The 20273-nt window shown below is 30.3% G+C and overlaps 1 protein-coding gene across 4 annotated transcripts in view; it reads right to left on the reverse strand.

Moving 5' to 3' along the window:
• Positions 1-322: 322 nt before the first annotated feature.
• The window catches only part of mfrn (mitochondrial iron transporter mitoferrin), a 36799-nt gene continuing 16848 nt past the window's right edge, over positions 323-20273 (reverse strand). For 3 of the 4 annotated variants that reach the window (XM_074114078.1, XM_074114081.1, XM_074114080.1), the window contains exons 3-6: positions 17703-17759; positions 10865-11169; positions 8015-8214; positions 323-3753 (exon numbers count right to left, since the gene is read on the reverse strand). In XM_074114078.1, coding sequence (XP_073970179.1) covers positions 3660-3753; positions 8015-8214; positions 10865-11169; positions 17703-17759 — 656 coding nt within the window. In that variant the 3' untranslated portion in view covers positions 323-3659. Of the gene's footprint in view, positions 3754-6146; positions 6207-8014; positions 8215-10864; positions 11170-17702; positions 17760-20273 lie in introns of those variants that run through there. The other variant, XM_074114079.1, reaches the window with a different exon arrangement.

A 20273-nucleotide genomic window follows, 5' to 3' on the forward strand; every position in this document is an offset into this window, starting at 1 on the left:
TTAAACTACAATTTCGTTTTATTTTTCTTCTATTCTTATGTGGGTGGCACTTTCACCACTTTCCTTTTTGTATATTTTCTACAAAATTGCCTCTTTTACTTTATATTTAATGCATAAAAGGTACATCATCATCTAAAGTAACACCAACACCTCTCGTAATTTCAGCGTCCTCTGTAATCTTATGCAAACTCTACGTCATAATTATACAAATTCTCACACATTGAAACACTGCGGGTTTCTTTTTGATTTTCTTGAGGGCTTCAGATAGTTAAAGGCTAAATCCTTTCCAACTTACTAAAAGGTAGAAAAAAAGAAACAAAAATTGAATGTTCACAAAGCATTTTTTAATTCAACACTTTTTTTAATTGGTTAACAATCTTATTATTATTATTATTTATTTATATATATTTTATTTTTTCTTTTTAGATAAATCTAATAGAACTCTAAAACAAAAAGAAATGTATGGAGGTGCACTGCACTTTTAGATTAGTACCTAATACCTATTGTTCTTGGGCAGTATTCAAATGCTTTTTCTATCCAGAAAAGGAGTCATTTCTCTTTAACAAAAAACAAAAAAAGGAAACAAAACTGTACAATATAATCTGTACAAAGTTGAAATGAAGTGAAAAACAATAGAAAAGAAATGACCCCTAATTCTATTATCATTTTTTTATTTATAAAGCACTATATTATTTGAATGGCTGCCTAAGAACATAAATATTTATTTTAATTTATATCTCCAGTACTATAACTTAAGCCATTTTTAAACGGTAAAAAATATGGGGTCTAATAACCGGCAAATTTCCACGCTTAAAAATGACATTACTTCATCTTAAAGTGAACATCATTTATTTTTAAGTTTTTTTTCTAAAAAAATAAATTAACAATAATTATTTATCACAGACAAAAATTTTATTAATTGTATTGTTTTTTTCATGTAGTTTTCAGATTTGTAGTCGTTTTTTTTTGTTTTTTTTTTTAAAAAATAAATTGGATACTATAAAAAAAACAATGAAAAATTGAAATAAAAGAAAATATATATTCCTGAGTGACTGAAATTTTTCATAAAAATGAGATTTCGTAACGTTTCGCAAAAAATTAATATATTTAATTATTAAAATAAGGAATACTTCGGAACTTAAGTTATATTACAGTAATCTTAAACAAATACGATAAATTCTATTACTTTTTTACTGATCTTTTCTTTTAAAGAATCTAAGTGTTCCACAAAGAAACACTACAGTTTGAAGCAATTTTTTTTTTCAAAAAAGTGTTTTTTTTTTTTTTTTTCTAATCAAAATGTGCAACTTCCACAAATTAGGTGGTAACTTAAAATTTACATTCAGATGAATGAAAGTTGCCAAAATAAAACAAAAATCATAAGAATAATTAACACACTAAATAACGATTAAGTTCCATTCTTTAAACTTCTGGGTTCTTGACTAATTTTATCTACAATATCGAAGTGCTTAAAAAAAAAAAAAAAAATACGGATGAATGTAAATAAAAATCGTACGGAGAGTATAACCTCAAAGGAAGAATTTTTTTTTAACGTTAATGCAGCTTTATTCAATAAACATTTACAATACAGCTGTCAAAGTTGCACGTAGCACCCAAATTAAAAAAAAGTTGCGATTTCCCACAAAAGAAATGATAAAATTTTAGAAATAGTAATCAGAAAGTGGACATTTTAAAAGATAAGTCTTTCATGAGTAACTGTCAACAACAAAGAACCAAAACGAGAACTCTACCGATATAGGTTTACAATGAATCGCTAGTTTAAAATAATAAATAATTTTTAAACACACTTAAAAAAATCAAATGTTTAGCAACTGTGTTAACTAGACACTTAAAAATTCAGGTTGTCAAGTGCAACAAAATTGCACGGTATAACTTAGTAATTTAAGATTTCCTATTAAATGAAGCCAAAATTAATGCAAGATTATTATTTTTTTTGTTTATATATAATTAAATTTTGGAAGCGTTAATTCCCATTGGCACCCGAGGCCTTTCTGAAAGGATCCCTGGATATTGAACAGTAAGAGAAATAATTGTGCAGCCAGCTGAACTGAAACCAGCGAACAGTTATGTGCTAATGGGGCATTTACTAATCCATCCCTATCACGATAATTTATTTTCCGCGTAAGAAACTCTGGGTCAATCCCAGAACAAAGGAAACAGAAATTCAAAATGGGCAGAGATCAATTTAAAAAAAGGAATATGCTTTCATTGGCCAAAATAAAATAGAAATCCTACCTTTTTTTCTACATCGCAAATCGATTTCATCAAAACTTGCACCACCTCTATCGTTTGAGAACAGCTAATTCCTATTAAATTTTGCCCAAAACATCAAGTAGGTCTAAACACAAACGACTTCCGAAGCCTGGGAAATGAAAGCACTGTAAACAAATATTTTTCAGTCCTTGTTTGCTTTACTTTTTAGTTTCCCCTTAGCTTCCCAATTTGGCTGAAATGTTTGCTAAATCCAGCGAAGTACGGAAACTGTCTTTGTGGTAGACGTATTATGCCTTTTTTTTGTTTTTCGGATGAGCAATTATGGAAATCAACTTTAAAAAAGATTTGTATCTTCTCGGATGGTCAAGCAGTGCAATAATCTCTATCGTCCTTAACTCGGAATAGGTTTAGGCAGAAAAGGATGATTGCGTAGATAAAGCTATTGCTGAAAATTAGCTAGATTCAAAACCAAGATAGATTTGCTGTTGGGAACTTAGTGACAGAGCAAACATACCTCCAGTGAAGTCAATAAAACCAAGATTGGAAACTAGACCTATTCTTGGGCTGCAAATAAAGCGTAGGGCTTAATCCATCTTCTCAGACGAACATAACACAACTAAACTATGAACTTAAGAAGAAAGCAAAACTCCTTTTAAATGTCCACTCTTGTTTTCACAAATACTGATACATAATAAATAGTAATAAAAAATTCAACATTTTGCCAATTTTCTGATTCTTCACTTTTTTTACAAATTAAAATATTATAATTCTCAATTAGTTTAAAAAAATAAATGCTTTACAAAATTTTTTCAACAAAGAAAAGTAAAAATGTAATTTCTCTTTCTTTTCTCTTTACAATTTTCACTGGTAATTAAAGAGTTTATACATTTTTACACAATATACCGCTTTTTAAAGCGTGTGATGCTTTAATTATTAATTTTCACTGTTACTTTTTTTTTCCAATTAAATACTGAAAAAAACCCATTTCAAAAACTGAGTGCTATAGATTAGTTATTTACAAGGTAAGGGAAAGAAACACTGGATTTTTACTAAATTTAACTCTAACATTAGAACATTCTTATTTCTGTTTGTTTTTGTTTCTCAATTTTTCTCTTCAACAAACAAAAAACAATATTTTACTTTTTTAAAAATAATAAAATTAAATTTTCAGTTTTCTTTTTATTGTTGACCATTTTTTAAAAAAAAATACGAATTGTGTAATGTAAAAAATGACACGTGATTACTTTACAGATTGAAAAAAAAAAATACGTAACACTTTACTGTGTAATTGTTGATGAATTAAAAAATAATAATAAATACTGTAGAACTGGGAATTGAATATGAGGGAGTAGAGAAGGGTTGATGTTACTTTTTGGGTGGAGGGGAATTCGAAGGCAACATAAGTGAACACTATTTTGAAGACTCTAACTACGTGTCACATCAAGTAATGTTGGTTCGGATGATGTAAAAGCGACCACGGGAACTCCGTAACGTGCCTGAGGAAGTGTTGGTAGATCCCTAAAAATAAAGTAAAACAATTAATAAATCTTTTTTAAAAAAGTAATAAATTGAATTATTTAGATGCTCAAATTAATCCAATCAAATTATAAGCAGTTGTTAGATAGCCATAAGCAGTCTTTTTTTAAGTAAAAATAGTTCATCCTTTGAAGAAATTTAGTAAATATAATACATAAACAGATAAAGTTTATATGTTATGGATTTCTTGAATAAATATTTGCCAATTTAACAGCCTTTTTCGCAGGCATTTAAGCTAATGCTTTATAATAAATGTTACTCAAAATTATTTAAAATTTTTCAACTAAAATTAAGTTGTTACTTTTTTAGTTATATAACTGCTCTGCTGTTTGTTGAGTAAAAAGAGACAAGTTGGAGTTAAATGACGGAGGGAATATGATGCAGCTGAGACCAACAATGAATTATTAAAAGTGAAAGTCACATTCCAGGCTCAGTTGTAGAACATATTTGTACAGCTCACTTAAAACTGTGATGAGTCGGTCATAACACTATTTTAATATACCTTCTTTTAAAGGAGAACGGCTCTTAATATGTCCCTCGGTCAATGACCAGACACTCAGTGCCAGTTTATAAAATTTCCCAGTGGATGTTCAAGCAATAGATGAAGATGCGTCCAGTTTAACCTCCTCTAAAAGTATCAAAATCAAAAGTATCATAAAACTATCCGAAAAAAACAGGTCATCATTAAAGCGCTGTGGTTCATCTGTTATTGGTCTGCGAATGTCCTCAGCAACAGCTAGGGACGAGAGTAAAAATAAAACATATTTTTGTAGCTGAAATGTTGGCGTAGACTAATAAAGAGATGACGGACGATACGGCAAGAAAAATGCTTTGCATACCATTCTTCCTGAATTTTGTGAGCTATCTGAATCCTTTTGAGGGATAAGCGACAAATCCCTACAGAAGTTCGTATTTAATAGTTCTAAAGTTAGACACTAGGCTACTTAACGGTTACTAAAGCAGAAAACAAAGATATAGAATACTAGAATACCAAAATCAATAATTTATGGAATACATTATGTAGAAAAATTATAAAAGCCAATCTGAAAATAAATATATTTAAAGAATTTAGCATTTTATTTCATAAAGCTGACTAATTATTTGAAAACCAGTGTATGCTTCTTATACATTTTCCTACATAAGCTTTGATAATATAAAGAGTGTAGTTCATAAAAAGAATGGTGAAATTTTAAAAAATTGATTAAAGAAAATATTTCTCACATTACATTAAGTGTGGCGTTGCTGAGGGCCAATTTCTGAGAAGGTACCACCATAGGAAGAAAACTTTAAAATATTGTGGCCTATCTCTCTTCAATAGGTTTTATAATGAATGAAAAGTATTAGTTTGATTAGATTTCAAGTGAAATATATTATTCATGTACAAATTAAATGAAGTAGCTAACTGATTAGAAATTAAAACACGATTAATATACAATTTCTTTATATCACAGATTCGTATTGAAAATTAAGAAATGAATCTCGAAGAATTAGAAAATTGTATTCAATAATATTAATTCCTTTTCCATAAATTATCTTTATAAGTAGGTATTCCTCCCTAACACCACAACACATGGTTTATCAAATTTTTGTGGTTAGTTTTCGCCGAATCTATAAATATAAAGAATCACAGAAGTACATAGTCATTTTTGCATTCCTAATTCTTTATTAGCCTTAGAACTCAGTTGCTAAAATGCCACAAGCACCAGAAGAACTCGAAGAAGAACTAGAACTTTCGCCATTACTCCACGCATCCAGTTTCACAATGTGACATCGACTGTTTATTGTATCGGGCATGGAATCAGCTGCACATAACTACAGATTACGTTACAGATTACAACAAGGAGTACAAGATCAGCTGTCTTAATTTGCAACGTCATCTTAGAAAAGGTTGCACACTTAACGTTTATACGTGAAAAATAGATTTTGTTATCAATATATGAAAAATACCATTCTTTTATGTCATTCTGCAGAGAATTTGAGCCTAAATTAATGATATACAGTCAAATTAAAATTTAATTTAAAAACAATTAACGTGAGAAAGATATGTACACTAATAAATATTAATTACAATAATTCTAAACAAAATGGAAAGAATTTCTCTTCCTAGGAGTCTCTACAGTTTACTGCCCAGTGATGGACCGTGTAGCGAGAACACTGCCCGCAGGCTGGCAGTGCACTGAGAAAGCTCCGGGCGCAAATGAACTTACATGTCTTCACGCGCCTTAAATTTACAAAAAAAAAAAAATAAATAAATAAAGAAAATGAAAAACCCACTCACAAAATTTTGAAGCGTAAGGCTTCGATTGAAATGCTTATAAACATTTTGGCCTCCTTCTGCGTTCAGGAAGCAAGAAGTAAATTTATCACTTATCACCTTGTTACATTATATCTCAGCGTGGTAAACCTCGTAGATTTTTTTTTTTTTTCACTTCTTCCTATATAAATAGACATAAATTCAATAAAAAAGAAAGCAATAAATAAAAATGACTCTCAAATTCTCTTAAATTAATAAAACTTAATAATTATTAAAAACCATTTTGTAATATCTTTCTCACATTTAATTATACATAAAAGTATCGATGATTTTTTTAAATAATCTCGACTATTAAATAAAAAAAGGTATGAGAGAGGCATTTGGAATATTATTTCCTGACTAATAAGTGTCACATTCAGCATTCCAAAACCAATAATTTAAACAAAACTATAAAGTAATACTGAGCAAATAAAATAATCCTAAACACAATAAAAGTTGATTCATAAGATCAGTGATTCCATTACTGTTCCAAAGTATAAGAAATCCAACTACCAGTAAATGGTGATTAGCTTTCAAACTGGTTATCTTAGCGTGCATCCACTAGTTTGTAATGAATTAGAATATTGTTTAAACGCTTTAATTACTCCATAGATTTGAAGAACGAGTCAGATAGGTGCTCATTATGGTAGAGTCAGATCCCTGATTTGTATTTGAGAATAAAAGTGGTAAATCCATTTAAAAGTATAATGAGTAAAACACATCAAAACAGTAAGAATGTTTCCCTGGAGTTTAATCAAATCAAAGCACTACTTTTGTTTTTACTCTTTTTTTTTCCTTTTTCGAGTAACGTATTTCTCTAAATTGTGACAGGCGGTTCAGTCAACGTCCCAAAATAATCACTTGAGCGTCAAACTCAGGATTTACTTTACAGGTGGGAAGAAATAACATTCACTCAATATTGGGGTTGAAATTTGGTCTAGTTTTGATCTTCAAAATTTAATTATAGCTTTTAACACTTAACTCAACTCAGCTTCTGATGGAATATGTAAAAAATGAAATAATATACAATAAGGAGCATTAACTCTCGAATCTATATAGATTCGAGAATCCATTCTGTCCATTCCAACTGATCATCTTCTACAGGCCAGGAGAAAGACTTTAAAAAAATGCCAATATTTTTTCGATGCACTCTTTAGTAAAATTAATCCAACAATCTCCATTACTAGTCTCGTAAAATCTTTTCAAAACAAATATTACAAAGTATTACAATGAACTACTGAAACAAATAAAATTTTTAAATGTTGACGATTTTCATTGCTTATTTTCCATACTTTAGTTAAGTGTAAGCAGGACTCAGACTTCATCAACATCCAAACTGCTTCAACCAAAAGTATGGAGAAAAAATGAGGAGGCCAGGTTTGCTCAAGTTTTTCTGTTATTGTTTGCATTTTTTATTCAATCTCTAGGATATCAAATAAACATTCTATTCTATTCCGTCATAGGAAAAGTGATACCAGTGGTTGGTGTTACAAATGCGAGGCTTGCCACTGGAGGGATAAATAATTTTTGGTCAACTTAATCACTTTTTAAATATCATATCAAATTTTATATTTAATTCTTAAACAACTGAGCTTCAACATTAAAAACTCTGTTACAATTGCTGGCAACTTTTAACATCTATTCAATCATAAGTTGGCATCGTAAGATGGAATATAGTTGGAAAAGTTCCATATCATTTGATTCACTACCATAAATACTTTTTTATCAATTAAAAGCAAATATTGATAAAAGACAAAACAATAATACCACCTACCAAATAATCTATAACCTAATAATATCACATCAAACATGCATAAAGTTATATTTCCAATATTAAACAAATATAGCTCATATTTTGTGTTAAATAAAACAAAAAAAAAAAAAAATCCAAGTATATACCTCATGTTTTAAAGCTTTAAGCAAATAAAACCAAACCAAAATTTTACTAACCTCGTTTTAACGTCTGGAACTGAATCTTCTTTTCTATGTCCTAAAATGTATTTCATGAATTCATATGTAGACCAGCATATTGCTGTTGATGGCATTTGATATACTACTCTAGCACTAAGACCTTTGAAAAAACCTAATGGTCCACCCATTTTATACACCATTTTCACGGCATTAAGAAGTCCATCTACATGTACTTTACCCTGGAAAAACAAAAAACAAAATAGAACATAATTTTTCGTTTACGAATGGTAATGAAAATATGAATCTGAGCACTGACAAGCTGCCCTTAACTGTTACGTTTGCATGAAAGAACATAAATTTTAATGCATTTAACGATTACATTCATTTTTTTCAATAAGGAGATAAGAAATTTTGTAAGCTAAAAATTTATATGAACTAGATGAGTGTGGTTTCCTTAACTTATTATTAAAGTTGGGATTGTTCCAAATTTAGGTGATCTCTTATATTTATTGTGGTATGATCATAAATATCTTATTTTCTAAGTAAATTAAATTTATAACTCAAATGTAATCCTTAATTATTAATTGTAATGACCTAGATAGGGAGGTTTCATAATTTTTTTGAAAATACCATTTTTCTATTTAAATGCGGGTGTTCAATTGGACACTCCTTAGCTACTGGTCCTTTACTAATAGCTATTCCAGTTATTCTAGCTTATTCCATAGTAGGAGATATAACTACATCATCGTCAACCTCTTTTGGGATGACAGAACCTTACTGATATCTTATCTGGATACATCACGGGTTCCTTTAAGAGCAAATCCAGAAGACCGCAATAATTTAAGCGAATTTTATTTACAAATAAATAAATTTTGTTACTTTCGCTTAAAAATGGTGCGTCGAGAGGATTTTCAAGGACCATCAACCTTATTCTTGGACAGGAAGTCCTGCAGGTGATATCTTCTCTAACTGCTTCGTTCCTTACAATAATTCTTTCAAGGTTAAAAAAAATAACTTCATATCAAACACAGTACTAGCTCAGTTTTAACACTGCCTTGAAGTCCCTGCTTTTGATTCATTCAATACTTACATAACTTACTTACTTCAAGATATTTTTAAAATTAAAACGTTTCGGGCTTCTTAGAGCATCTTCAATCAGTTAGAAGAATAATGTTGTAACTTGTAGCTTTATCAAATTTTATAAATTTTTTTTCTAAGAAAATGAAAAAGTAAAGTGCCTATTTGTCAAACGGAGCTGGAAGTCCAACAGTTGTCGATGAAAGCACATCTTTTTCTAACAAATAAAAAATAACTACACGCGGGATTCGAACTTGTGATCTCCCACTAACAAATCCACGCTTTACATAACCACTACGCCAAACCCATCACCCGATTTTTTCATTTATTTTTTTTATTATTTAATTTACGAGGTGTGTTCAAAAAGTAACGGGAATTTTTAAATTTCGCGGGTTTGGAGAGTCTGATTGTAAATTTTTTTTTTTTATTATGTTGGTACACATGCCCCTGAAGTACGATAAAATTTTCAGTAATATTCGTTGTTTACTTCTTAAGTGGCAGCCGTTAAGGTTAGACGTGTTTTTCGAGCTTGGCGATTTTTGTTTGTTAAAAAAAATGGATCAAAGAATTTGTATTAAATTTTGCGTAAAAAATGAAATAAAGTGTGTGAAATGTTAATAAAGGCATATGGTGAGTCTGCTATGAGTAAAACAAGGATTTACGAGTGGTATAAGCGTTTCCAAGATGGCCGCGAAAACGTTGAAGATGACGAACGACCTGGACGTCCAAGCACATCAACAACCGATGAAAACGTGAAAAAAGTGAAAGAAATGGTTATGAACGATCGCCGAATCACAATCAGAGAAGTCGCTGATGATGTTGCCATATCAATTGGCTCATGCCATGAAATTTTTTCGGATGTTTTGGGTATGAAACGTGTGGCAGCAAAATTGTTGAATTTCGAACAAAAACAGCGGAGAATGGAAGTTGCTCAAGAGTCACTCAATGAAGTCGACAACGATGCGGATCTACTGAAACGTGTTATAACAGGTGACAAAACATGGGTTTACGGATATGATGTCGAAACTAAAGCTCAATCGTTCCAGTGGAGGCATTCTGGATCGCCAAGACCGAAAAAGGCTCGACAAGTGCGGTCGAATGTGAAGGTTATGCTCACTGTGTTCTTCGATTTTAATGGCATAGTGCATCATGAATTCTTGCCACAAGGTCAAACAATCAATAAGGAGTACTACCTACAAGTTCAACGCCGTTTGCGTGAAGCAATCCGAATAAAACGCCCGGATTTGTGGCAAAACAATTCATGGATTTTGCACCACGATAATGCACCTGCTCACACTTCATTGCTTGTTCGTGAATTTTTGGCCAAAAACAAAACTTTAACGATGCCCCAGCTTCCATATTCGCCAGACATGGCTCCATGTGACTTTTTTCTATTTCCAAACATAAAGAGAACATTAAAAGGCCGTCGTTTTACAAGCATAGATGACATTAAAAGCGAATCGCTGAAAGAGCTGAAAGCTATCACAAAGATCGAGTTTCAGAAGTGTTTCGAGGATTGGAAAAAGCGCTGGCACAAGTGTATTGTATGCGAAGGGGACTACTTTGAAGGCGACAATATTAATGTAGATGAATAAATAAATAATTTTTTCAAAAAACGAAAATTCCCGTTACTTTTTGAACACACCTCGTATTCCAGGCTTCCTCCTATTAATGATTCAGGCATTTTTATTTATAACCTTTTTTAAAAAATCATTTCTCGTTAGCAGTATGCAACCTAAATAAGAATTTATTTATAAAATCGCGAGATGATACAAAATAAAATCAAAGCAAAAAACAAAAAGAATTACCAACCTCTGATTGAGTATTGAGCAACGTCTTACAGACATCTAATGGTGTAGTGACCGCTGCGGCAACACCACCTGCCATTGCACCACTTACCACATGCGCTTTTGGATTATAGTCTCTGGTTGGATTAGATAAATTTTGCGCAGTCTCATATACAACAAAGTGTATACTTTGGAATGGTACATTCATTGTCAATTGTGTTGTATAAGATCTATAAAATGCAACGACGCCTTCCGATTTGTATACTTTACGAATGCAATCAATAATTGACTTATAAGGACTATTATGCATTTGCATTCGTTGTTTAACAACTGTAAAAGAAAGAAGAGAGAGAAACATGATTAGAAAAATGAAATGTCAATAATAGACATAATAACAATCATTATGACATAATGTGAACTGATTGGTTTACTAAATAGTCAAAAATTGTGAGCATAATTTTTGATACAATTATTTTTAGACAGAATTTCAGATTATGCTTCTTAAACCATACATTTCTTTGACCAAAATAAATCTTCGAGTAATTCGCCCAAATTCCTAAACAACTTGGGCATTTGTTCGATTGTTTTATTGAAAAAATCAGATTCGCCAACTTAAGATAATACGTTTATATTCTCCGGTTTTGACTTTCGGATTTTCATTCATCTTCAAAGAATTGTACTTTAAAAACGTTTCTGTTGAATAATAACGTTGAGAAATATTATTAGAAAAACGGCAGGATTTAGAAGAAAAAAAAAGACGCACGCTAAAACGAATGAATTCAACGAAGAAGAGCTAGCAAAATCTCCATAGTCCAATAAAATCAATTCAGAAATCTGTTGTGAAAACAGATACGACTTGAAAACCTTTGATTTGCAAAAATACTATTTTGATGGCTTTATACTTATGTTTGATTATAAACTTTGCGATAACATTTCCCAACACTATATTTCCTACCTTTATGATTTCAAAGAAAGTTTAGAATATTTTTACTTCCACAGATGAATATATCAGAATATGTTGGTCCAAGAATCAAGAATAAAAGAAAGAAAAATAAAATAAAGGCAAATGGGACGCTCTCCTTTGAAACCGCCTTCGCTATCATTGGCCAACGCCCCGTTTTGGCAACATGGCGAATCTACGCCACATGTAGCTTGATAGAGGTGTTTCAAGCGGAATGTGAGATCCTCTAACACCATCCTTGATTCTTCTCTCAGTTACAATCTAAAGCAAGACCAGTTCAGCTCATAACTAAAGAAAACTTTCAAGAGAACATCTTTACCTTTTTTGTATTATATTATTTATGTACTACATTTTCTTTCACTTGTAATGTTGCAGACAAATTAGATTTGCTGTTCTTCTTCTTTGTCATACAGCTTAGCCTATTACGTACATATTGCTTTATCTTAAAAGTTACTTTCTCTAAACAGAGGGCTTTTGTTTCGGAATTCCTTTACATAATTACATCGTTAACGTATACCATATAATGTAATTTATCTATTTTAAAATTTAAACAAACAAATATTTTTACAGTGTCTGCCTAAAATTTAAGATTTATTAACTTACAACGATGTTCTTTGGTAGATTTGCTGTAAATGGTGTCAGCTAACATTCTGAACATAGCCCCATTTTTTCTCGATGAATTTCATGCCAGTGGCTTTTCTACATGTCTGAACCAAATGGTTTAACTTGAGATTGGTTTAAACGCCAACTAATAGCAAGCACTCAAACCCTTTGTAGCAAGACTCAAATATATTTGCTCGGTGAGAAACGTGGATTCAGGAATCGTTCTTTGGAAAAACTACGAACCACAACTACATGTTAAATTTCTTCAAAAAGCATTTAATGTTTTGCTTAACCTCTATCATCTCTCAGACACTTTATTCTTGACAAGTAAAGATTACCGACTCCAACAAAAGCATGATGACATAATGAGGTGGCTGAGTACGCTTATGTTATTCTTTAAAATTCAATATAACCAAACTTCTCCAAAAATTAATAGGAACGACCCCAAAAAGGAGAAGAGGGAGTATTTCTTTTAATAACTAACATTGACACCTACGTTAAGTAGAGTAAATTTGTACACGTCACTACAAAGAGTACACATGCGCTCTGGCCAGTGTACTAAATGAACATCGGCGTTGCCAAAAGGCAACCCATAAGTGTTCGACAAGATATATACGGGTACTTTCTGCCGTTCAACAATATGTATTCAAGTAAAAAATCTATGAATAGTTTGCTAATGAACTGACGAAGAAGATCTATGCTTGAAATTAATTATGAAACGTCCCAATTAAGTTTTAAGATATAAATCAAAGATTGCATTCGAAACATTAAATAATTTCGAGATTTATAAGCCGCAAAAAGGATTCAGACTGGATTCGATTTTTAATACATTTTCTGAGGTTAGTTCATTAGGTTTTTGTAGAGAATTTTGACCTGCGCTGAATTAAATCTACTATCACACTTACTGATGAATTTCTCGGTTAGTTGAACATTTCATTTAATAATTTTCTATTACTATTACTTTCGAAATTAAAATTTTCACGCCGAAATATAGGGTTTGGGAGGAATTTGGGGAAGATAAAAATGAAGTAAGGCTGTTCTGGGAGGAATTCGAGACTGATGTCTGCCGAAAAGTTTATAATAATTATCAACAATTACATATGAAAAATTGCAAAAGAAACTAAACGAGGGGAATTATTATTATTATCTACAAATTTAAGACAACAGAAGTTACAAATCTGGGAATTTTACAAGTAGATCTGAACTTGTTTAAGGTTATTACAAAAGGCATGCAGCAAGTCTTAATTCGAATAAAGAATGAATAATTTTTATCATTTTTTTGTTTAGATAAAATAATTATAATTACAAACAATTATTACTTTTGATGTCAAAAAGATGTCAAACAACATGACCTTGGTAATGTTTAATATATAGTACAGCAAACGAGGTAAACACAGAATGCTCACTTCTATCACGTTGTCTGGAGTTAACCAGAGAATGCAAAGAGGAGAGATCAATAAATTTGTGTTCAGTACAAGCGCAGTAGTCAGTAATGTTGCATATAGATATAAACATATTTTCATAGCAATAAAATTTGTATGTTGTTTTAAATTGCCCGAGAAAATTGTCTAAATCAACATATCGGGTCAACAAATATTGAATTAAATTTAGAAATTAACGGTGCAAAAAAAAAAAAAAGAAAAGATAATGTGAATATAAATTAGAAAGAAATAAACTATGAAAATTTAAATGATTCCCTTTTAAAATTTATAAATAATAACGTGACACCTAAAATAATATTAATAATAAATTCAAGTGAACAAAAAGAGCAAATATAACGGTACAAATAAATATTTTGACAATTGTGAAAGGTTAAAATTTTAACATAACTTTAAACAAATTGGAACAAATATTTAAAAACAATACCGCGTTGATAATATTTCAAAAAATAAATACTACGCAAGGACTTTCATATTTGTTTTAGTTTATACTAATGAAAAAAAAAATAAATTAATAATTTTTTTAAATAAAAGAAATGATTAAAACAACCGAAGAAACCTTACTCTTAATGTCCTCAATATCATTTGGTAATTACCAGAAAAATAAAAAAAATAATAAAAAGAAATGAGAAGAAGCCATATTTGAATACTTTCAAGGACATTTATACTATCTACTTCAAAATATTGAACATCTTGGCAACATAATTATGTCAAAATAAATAATAGATGCTACTTTTTAAATAGAGAGTAAGATTTTCATTAAATTTTTGGGCGCAAGGTACTCTTATTTTGGATATTTCATTATGTACTCTTAATGTTCATGATTTTCAGACTTACATATGTTATGATTCATATATTCATTTATCGTAATGTTGCAGTAAGTTACTAAAATAATTATAGAATTCTTATTATTTTATAAAGATTGTATTACTTGCAAAATAACTCAAAGAATTAAGTATATAACAGCAATACAAACTGCAATTTTGGCTGCGGTCAAAACGAACAAATTTCGTTCTTTTAAATGAAAGAAAGTTTGCTATTTTTGGCACCAGCCAACTAACTAATGCGGTATGTATTATAACAACGGCCAAACATCTAGAAAAACCTGTAAGTTGATGGAAACTGTGCAGCAAGTTCCAAATAGAAATTCTTTTAACGAAATGCAAAACTAAATGTAACTTAGCTACACTTGGCAAAACAGAGAACCTGTATTTCTAATCAGAATAATATTATCAATGGAAAACTACTAATGCGATATACAGTCCTAATTAATTCTACACTACTCTAAAAAGTGTGCTTTACTTTTAAAATATATGCATACTTTTCAAAAACTTTGAAGTTATGGTACTTAACAGAGTTAGAAATACATGTAGCCAAATAACTTGTTGCGAAGAATGACAACGACATGCGTAAGATAAAAAAAAAAATAGCTTGAAAACGGTAATTTCCAACCATCATCACCACATACTATTACAAGTTCTCCAAGTAAAAAAATATATCTTCGCCTAAAGCGGCCACTTCACAAGAGAGCCGCCCATTATGGAAATTTTGAAAGATAACGCAAAAAAAAATTAAGTGTATTTTGATGAAAGATAATGCGCAAAAATCAATTTACTTTAATAAACGTTTAAGAATATTTTCTAGGAATGGTTGATTATATTTTATTAGGTTTATATTTTAATTCTGTGATCTAAAAATATCCAACACTATGTCCTACAGAAAAAATACATGTTTAACCCAAAAAATATATGCCAGTTATGTAATTTAAGTTGGACGATCTATTGCACTTCTATCTTGTAAGCCCTTTGAATTCTGCGATGAGAAATATATTTTTGCAGGGATTTATCGGCCTTCCGGATACATTATTATTACTACTCCCCTTATTAATAATAATATTTTAATTCTGTTACCACCATATTTTTGTACTGAAAACTACATTTTCGCAATTCCGGAAGTTAGTGAATTCGGAAATTGTTCATTAAAATAATTGATTCATTTTGTTTGATGGTTACAAAATTAGAGAACAGTCATCACAATAGAGAGAGACCAGTTAAACTAACGATACACATTTCAGAGAGAGAAAAAAAAAATTAATTTAAAAAATATTCGGATATAAAAATTCATAAAAATAATCATTCTTATTTGATCGCGTTAAAAAACAGTTATTCCATGTCGGGAACAATATCTTCATATAATTCCTAACTACTAACTATAAAGTGACATTAGTTTTACAAACGCATAGTTTATGCTTTCGAATTTGCTCTCGTGTCTTGGATCAGTGAAGCTTAATTCCGCGTCAAGGACAAGGTGACCAGTCAACTCCTTGAGATAATATAGTTTCATAGAACATAGATCACGGTTTTATTTATATAACTTGGTAAATATCGTCAAATTTGTCAACAAAATACATAATAGAATTTTTATAAACGTTTTGCACCATAGTTTTAAACTCTTTCATTGATTTTAAACACATCGGATTCATCTAATGCATTTGCTGTTATTTTAATGTACATATTTTCTGATAAATCTATATGGCCTAGCTAGACTAATAACTTCTACAGAAGCATCGTTCAGTTTGTATGATTCCGAACCTCACAAAAACTAAGATTTAGCGAATAGATCGGATTATTGATCTGAATAATACACAAGATTTATTTGCTTATCTCAAATGTATGTAGGGAAAATTTTTTTTAATCAAGTACAATTTTTAAAACAAAGGTGTACACTCGGAAAGAATCAATAAACAAATGGATGCTCGACTTGAATCATTAGTTTGAGCAACTGAATTCAAAGTACCAATGCACTAAGAAAATATAGATTAAGAAAAGATTTCAAATAAAAGAGTTCAAAGTAAAATAATCGTTCTCAAAGACTACAATTGTTAAGTTTGTACTATGGATATAAGATTATCATGAACCATTTCTGCAACGTGTGGTTGCCTTCAACACTTTTAATAGAAATATTACATTCCGCTCAGTTTTGAAATTGCTTGTTTTGATGAGGTCTGACCAGTTGGCGTCGCTACAGATATCTGTGGCGCTCTGAGTCACTTTTTTTTTACGAACTTCAAGATTAACTGAGTTAAAGCTCCTAATGTGGAGAGTATTTTCAAACGTTGACTTTGTTAAATGAATCGGGTGAAATTAAACAGAGCTCGAATGAAGGAATCCAAGAAGAGTAGTATATGAAAGGAAGATATTAAGTGAAAGTAAAATTATTTACACTAAACTGATGAATCAACCTTTGATACGAAACTGGTCAACAAAAATGAAAATTATGCGAGCTATGTCAGATAAAATCAACAATATCGCTAAAAGCCTGCATAGATACCTAAATTATTTGGACAAACAACAAATAGCAACCGAAGTTTTTTTTATGCAGTTTTCTTTAACACCCTATACTGCACACATTTAACCGAACATAAGAGCACCATACAGATACAAAAGTTGAATGTAAACAGTTTTAAGGAGATTATTAGAACATGATGGTTCATAACTTCTTATTGTTTTCATTCATAAATTTATAATTTACATATACCTATATTTAATCTGAATAAGTTATGGTTCCATTATTACGAAGTCAAACTGCAGCCTACCGATTACAAAACAAATCAATAAATTTATTTATATCACTAGAACTCTTTAGGTACTGCTTTTTCTATCGTATTTAAATTCTGTCTGTTCACAACGCTCCTACTTAATCAAACATTACCATAACTTAATCATTCTAAAAGTGACTAAAATGGAACTATTAAAAGAAAATTCGAGAGAAGTTTAAAATTTATAAGAATTTATATTGGTCAGAGAACTTACTATTAGCTAACATTTAACTTTAAAAGGAAAAGAACGGAAGTTTCTTACCATCTGTAGGTGTCATAACTCCATCATGTAGTAACGTTGCTGCAACTCCGGCTGTGCCTAAACAAAGAGGAAAAAAGAATCATTAACTATCAACAAAACAAATAAATCATAATTATATACACTACTAAAATTACAACTGTAAAACATTCGCTAGTTTTATTTTTTATTCTTTTCACGGTAAAAAAAAAAAATCTTTATAGAACTGTGGACACTACTTTCTTAAACTTACCTTTAAATATATTACAATCCTTTACTTTTGATAAAATATTCTCAAAGTAATTCAAATTCCAATTGCTTAGACTTCAGTTTTTTATTTCTTTCATTAATTTGATTCTAAAGCATTATTGGATCCTGGCAAGGTACACTCTGTAGTCAAATATCCACGAAGTTGAAAGAACGATCTATGCTTATCGTTGTCTTAAAATTCAAACGTGGGACTCTCAGATTAGAAAAGAAGACAGGTCTAAGTAGACCTTTAAATATCGATATTCTGACCGAATCTGTGGAGTATGCATTTAAAAACTTGTACCCATAAGCAATCATCTTAACCGGAGCTGCTACAAACCTATTTAAAAACTACTTCACAAAACGAGGATTTATAATTTCATTTTTTAGTTAAGGCTAGAACAAGTTCAGAAACGTTTAAGAACTTGCTAATGCTACTTCAATATTCACAGGGAAGTAATAGGCAAATTCTACCTAAACTCCAGAAATTATTTACTAATACTGTTAATAATACTAATAAACCAACATATTAAGAACATAAAATCTTTTTGCCAAGTGACGAAGTCTTTTTACAAGTGGTTCATTTGTAGTTATTTCCAACTAATACATATACATAAACAGTTGTTTTTACTAAAACATATAATACGGAACATTGTGCTCATGCAGTAAGAATAGAAGGTATTACACTCTGTTAAGGTTACAATAGGTTACCATGCCAGTTTGCCACTGCTTTCTTGATTGAGTTAATTGATTATATATGTATTTTGATTTAAGTTCCCTTTATGTTGTTTAATACATTTTTAAGAGCAAAGTAAGTCCAGTATAAGTGACTTTCCAGTCGTTGATGTAAATTTCATGTATTTGTATATAATCTAATTAATAAGTTTTGGTGGAGGGTCGAACCCTACGCTTTTCAAAGCTCCAAAATACCCAATAAAAGATGAAAAATTAATCAAGTGAGGAACACACTGCTTACAAAAAATACATAATAATTGTGGTAAACGGAATGTTACCCTTCTAGACAAATTCCGTACAATACGGTACCTATTTCCACTTTTGAAATATCCTCAAACTGTCATCTTATGATACGAAACAAAGCATTATAATAGAAACTTTACTAACCAAAAAGCTAAAAAAAACTTTACTAACTAAAAAGATTTTGGAGTGTCACAGCAACGAAGTAGAGGACATTAAATATAATGCTCCAAAAACTTTCAGAGCAAGTGGATCTTTACCACTTATTTTGGTTAAAAAAAAAAAATGAGAATAATACAAAGAATGAGATTATATGGAAGAGCATGACTTTGGAAGATATTTAAATGTTTAATGTTTAAAGTTTCTACAAATTAAGAACAGAGCTTTCGATTTTTTGATAGCCCTAATAAGCTAGAAGTTTTAACGAATTTTATTTCACAACTCTTTAATTATATTTCGACTTTATTGTGAATCTATATAATTTCGAATTTATATACATATAATCTCGAACGAAGTTTACTTTATCAGATTATGTTTGCTTTATACAAACTGACAACAAAAAATTAGAATGACCACCTAATCAAAATCTTCTAAGTATACAATATAAGGTTTTAAAGGATAGATGATCTTCTACTTAAATCGCGAACAAAACTATATTATTGTTTGTTTTTTTACAAAACTGAAATAAAGAATTTAATTCGTTGATTTCGAGAATGTCTCAAGTTAAATGTAGATTATAACTCCTGAAATAGGAGCTTGAACGCAGACCAAAATGTCTGCATCAGTGCAGCCTTTCAGAACAGCATGAACCCAATCAAATTTTGCTTAATATCTTTTCGACTGCTTGTCTTGCCGGAACTCGACAAGGGTAGTAACTTAAACAACGCAGACTTTTGATGCATTAAGTTGTTACAGACTACGAAAGGAATAATGAATAACAAGTCTGAACAAAATTAACGCCTAAGTTAAAAAATATTTAGGCCAAGACTTCGGTACGATGTGACCTCCCCAAAGAAACTGAATTCGCGTACTTATCGAAAATTAAATTTTAAAAAGTATATTTCAGAAAATAATGTAAAAAAAATAACCTAGATAAAGTGAGTAAACACATACACATACACAAAAATGATAAGATGATATTTTAACCATAAGGTGAGTTTAGATAATTTATGAAGGTATAATTTTTGTTTTATGTACATAATATAAAAAGTGCAATTACTTAAGTGACATCAGATAAAACTAAAGGAAACTTCCAAAATAAAATGCACTATACAGCTGCATATATAAAGTTGGAAATTTTTCAAGACCTGATTTCAAATTAAAATGTGGTTAACCCATTTCGCTACTACTGTTAACTTCGGGAGGTCCACA

The sequence above is a fragment of the Rhodnius prolixus genome, unplaced genomic scaffold (genome assembly GCF_049639745.1).
Source record: "Rhodnius prolixus isolate KJV_2025 unplaced genomic scaffold, Rpr scaffold_7, whole genome shotgun sequence".
Classification (NCBI taxonomy): Eukaryota; Metazoa; Arthropoda; class Insecta; order Hemiptera; family Reduviidae; genus Rhodnius; species Rhodnius prolixus.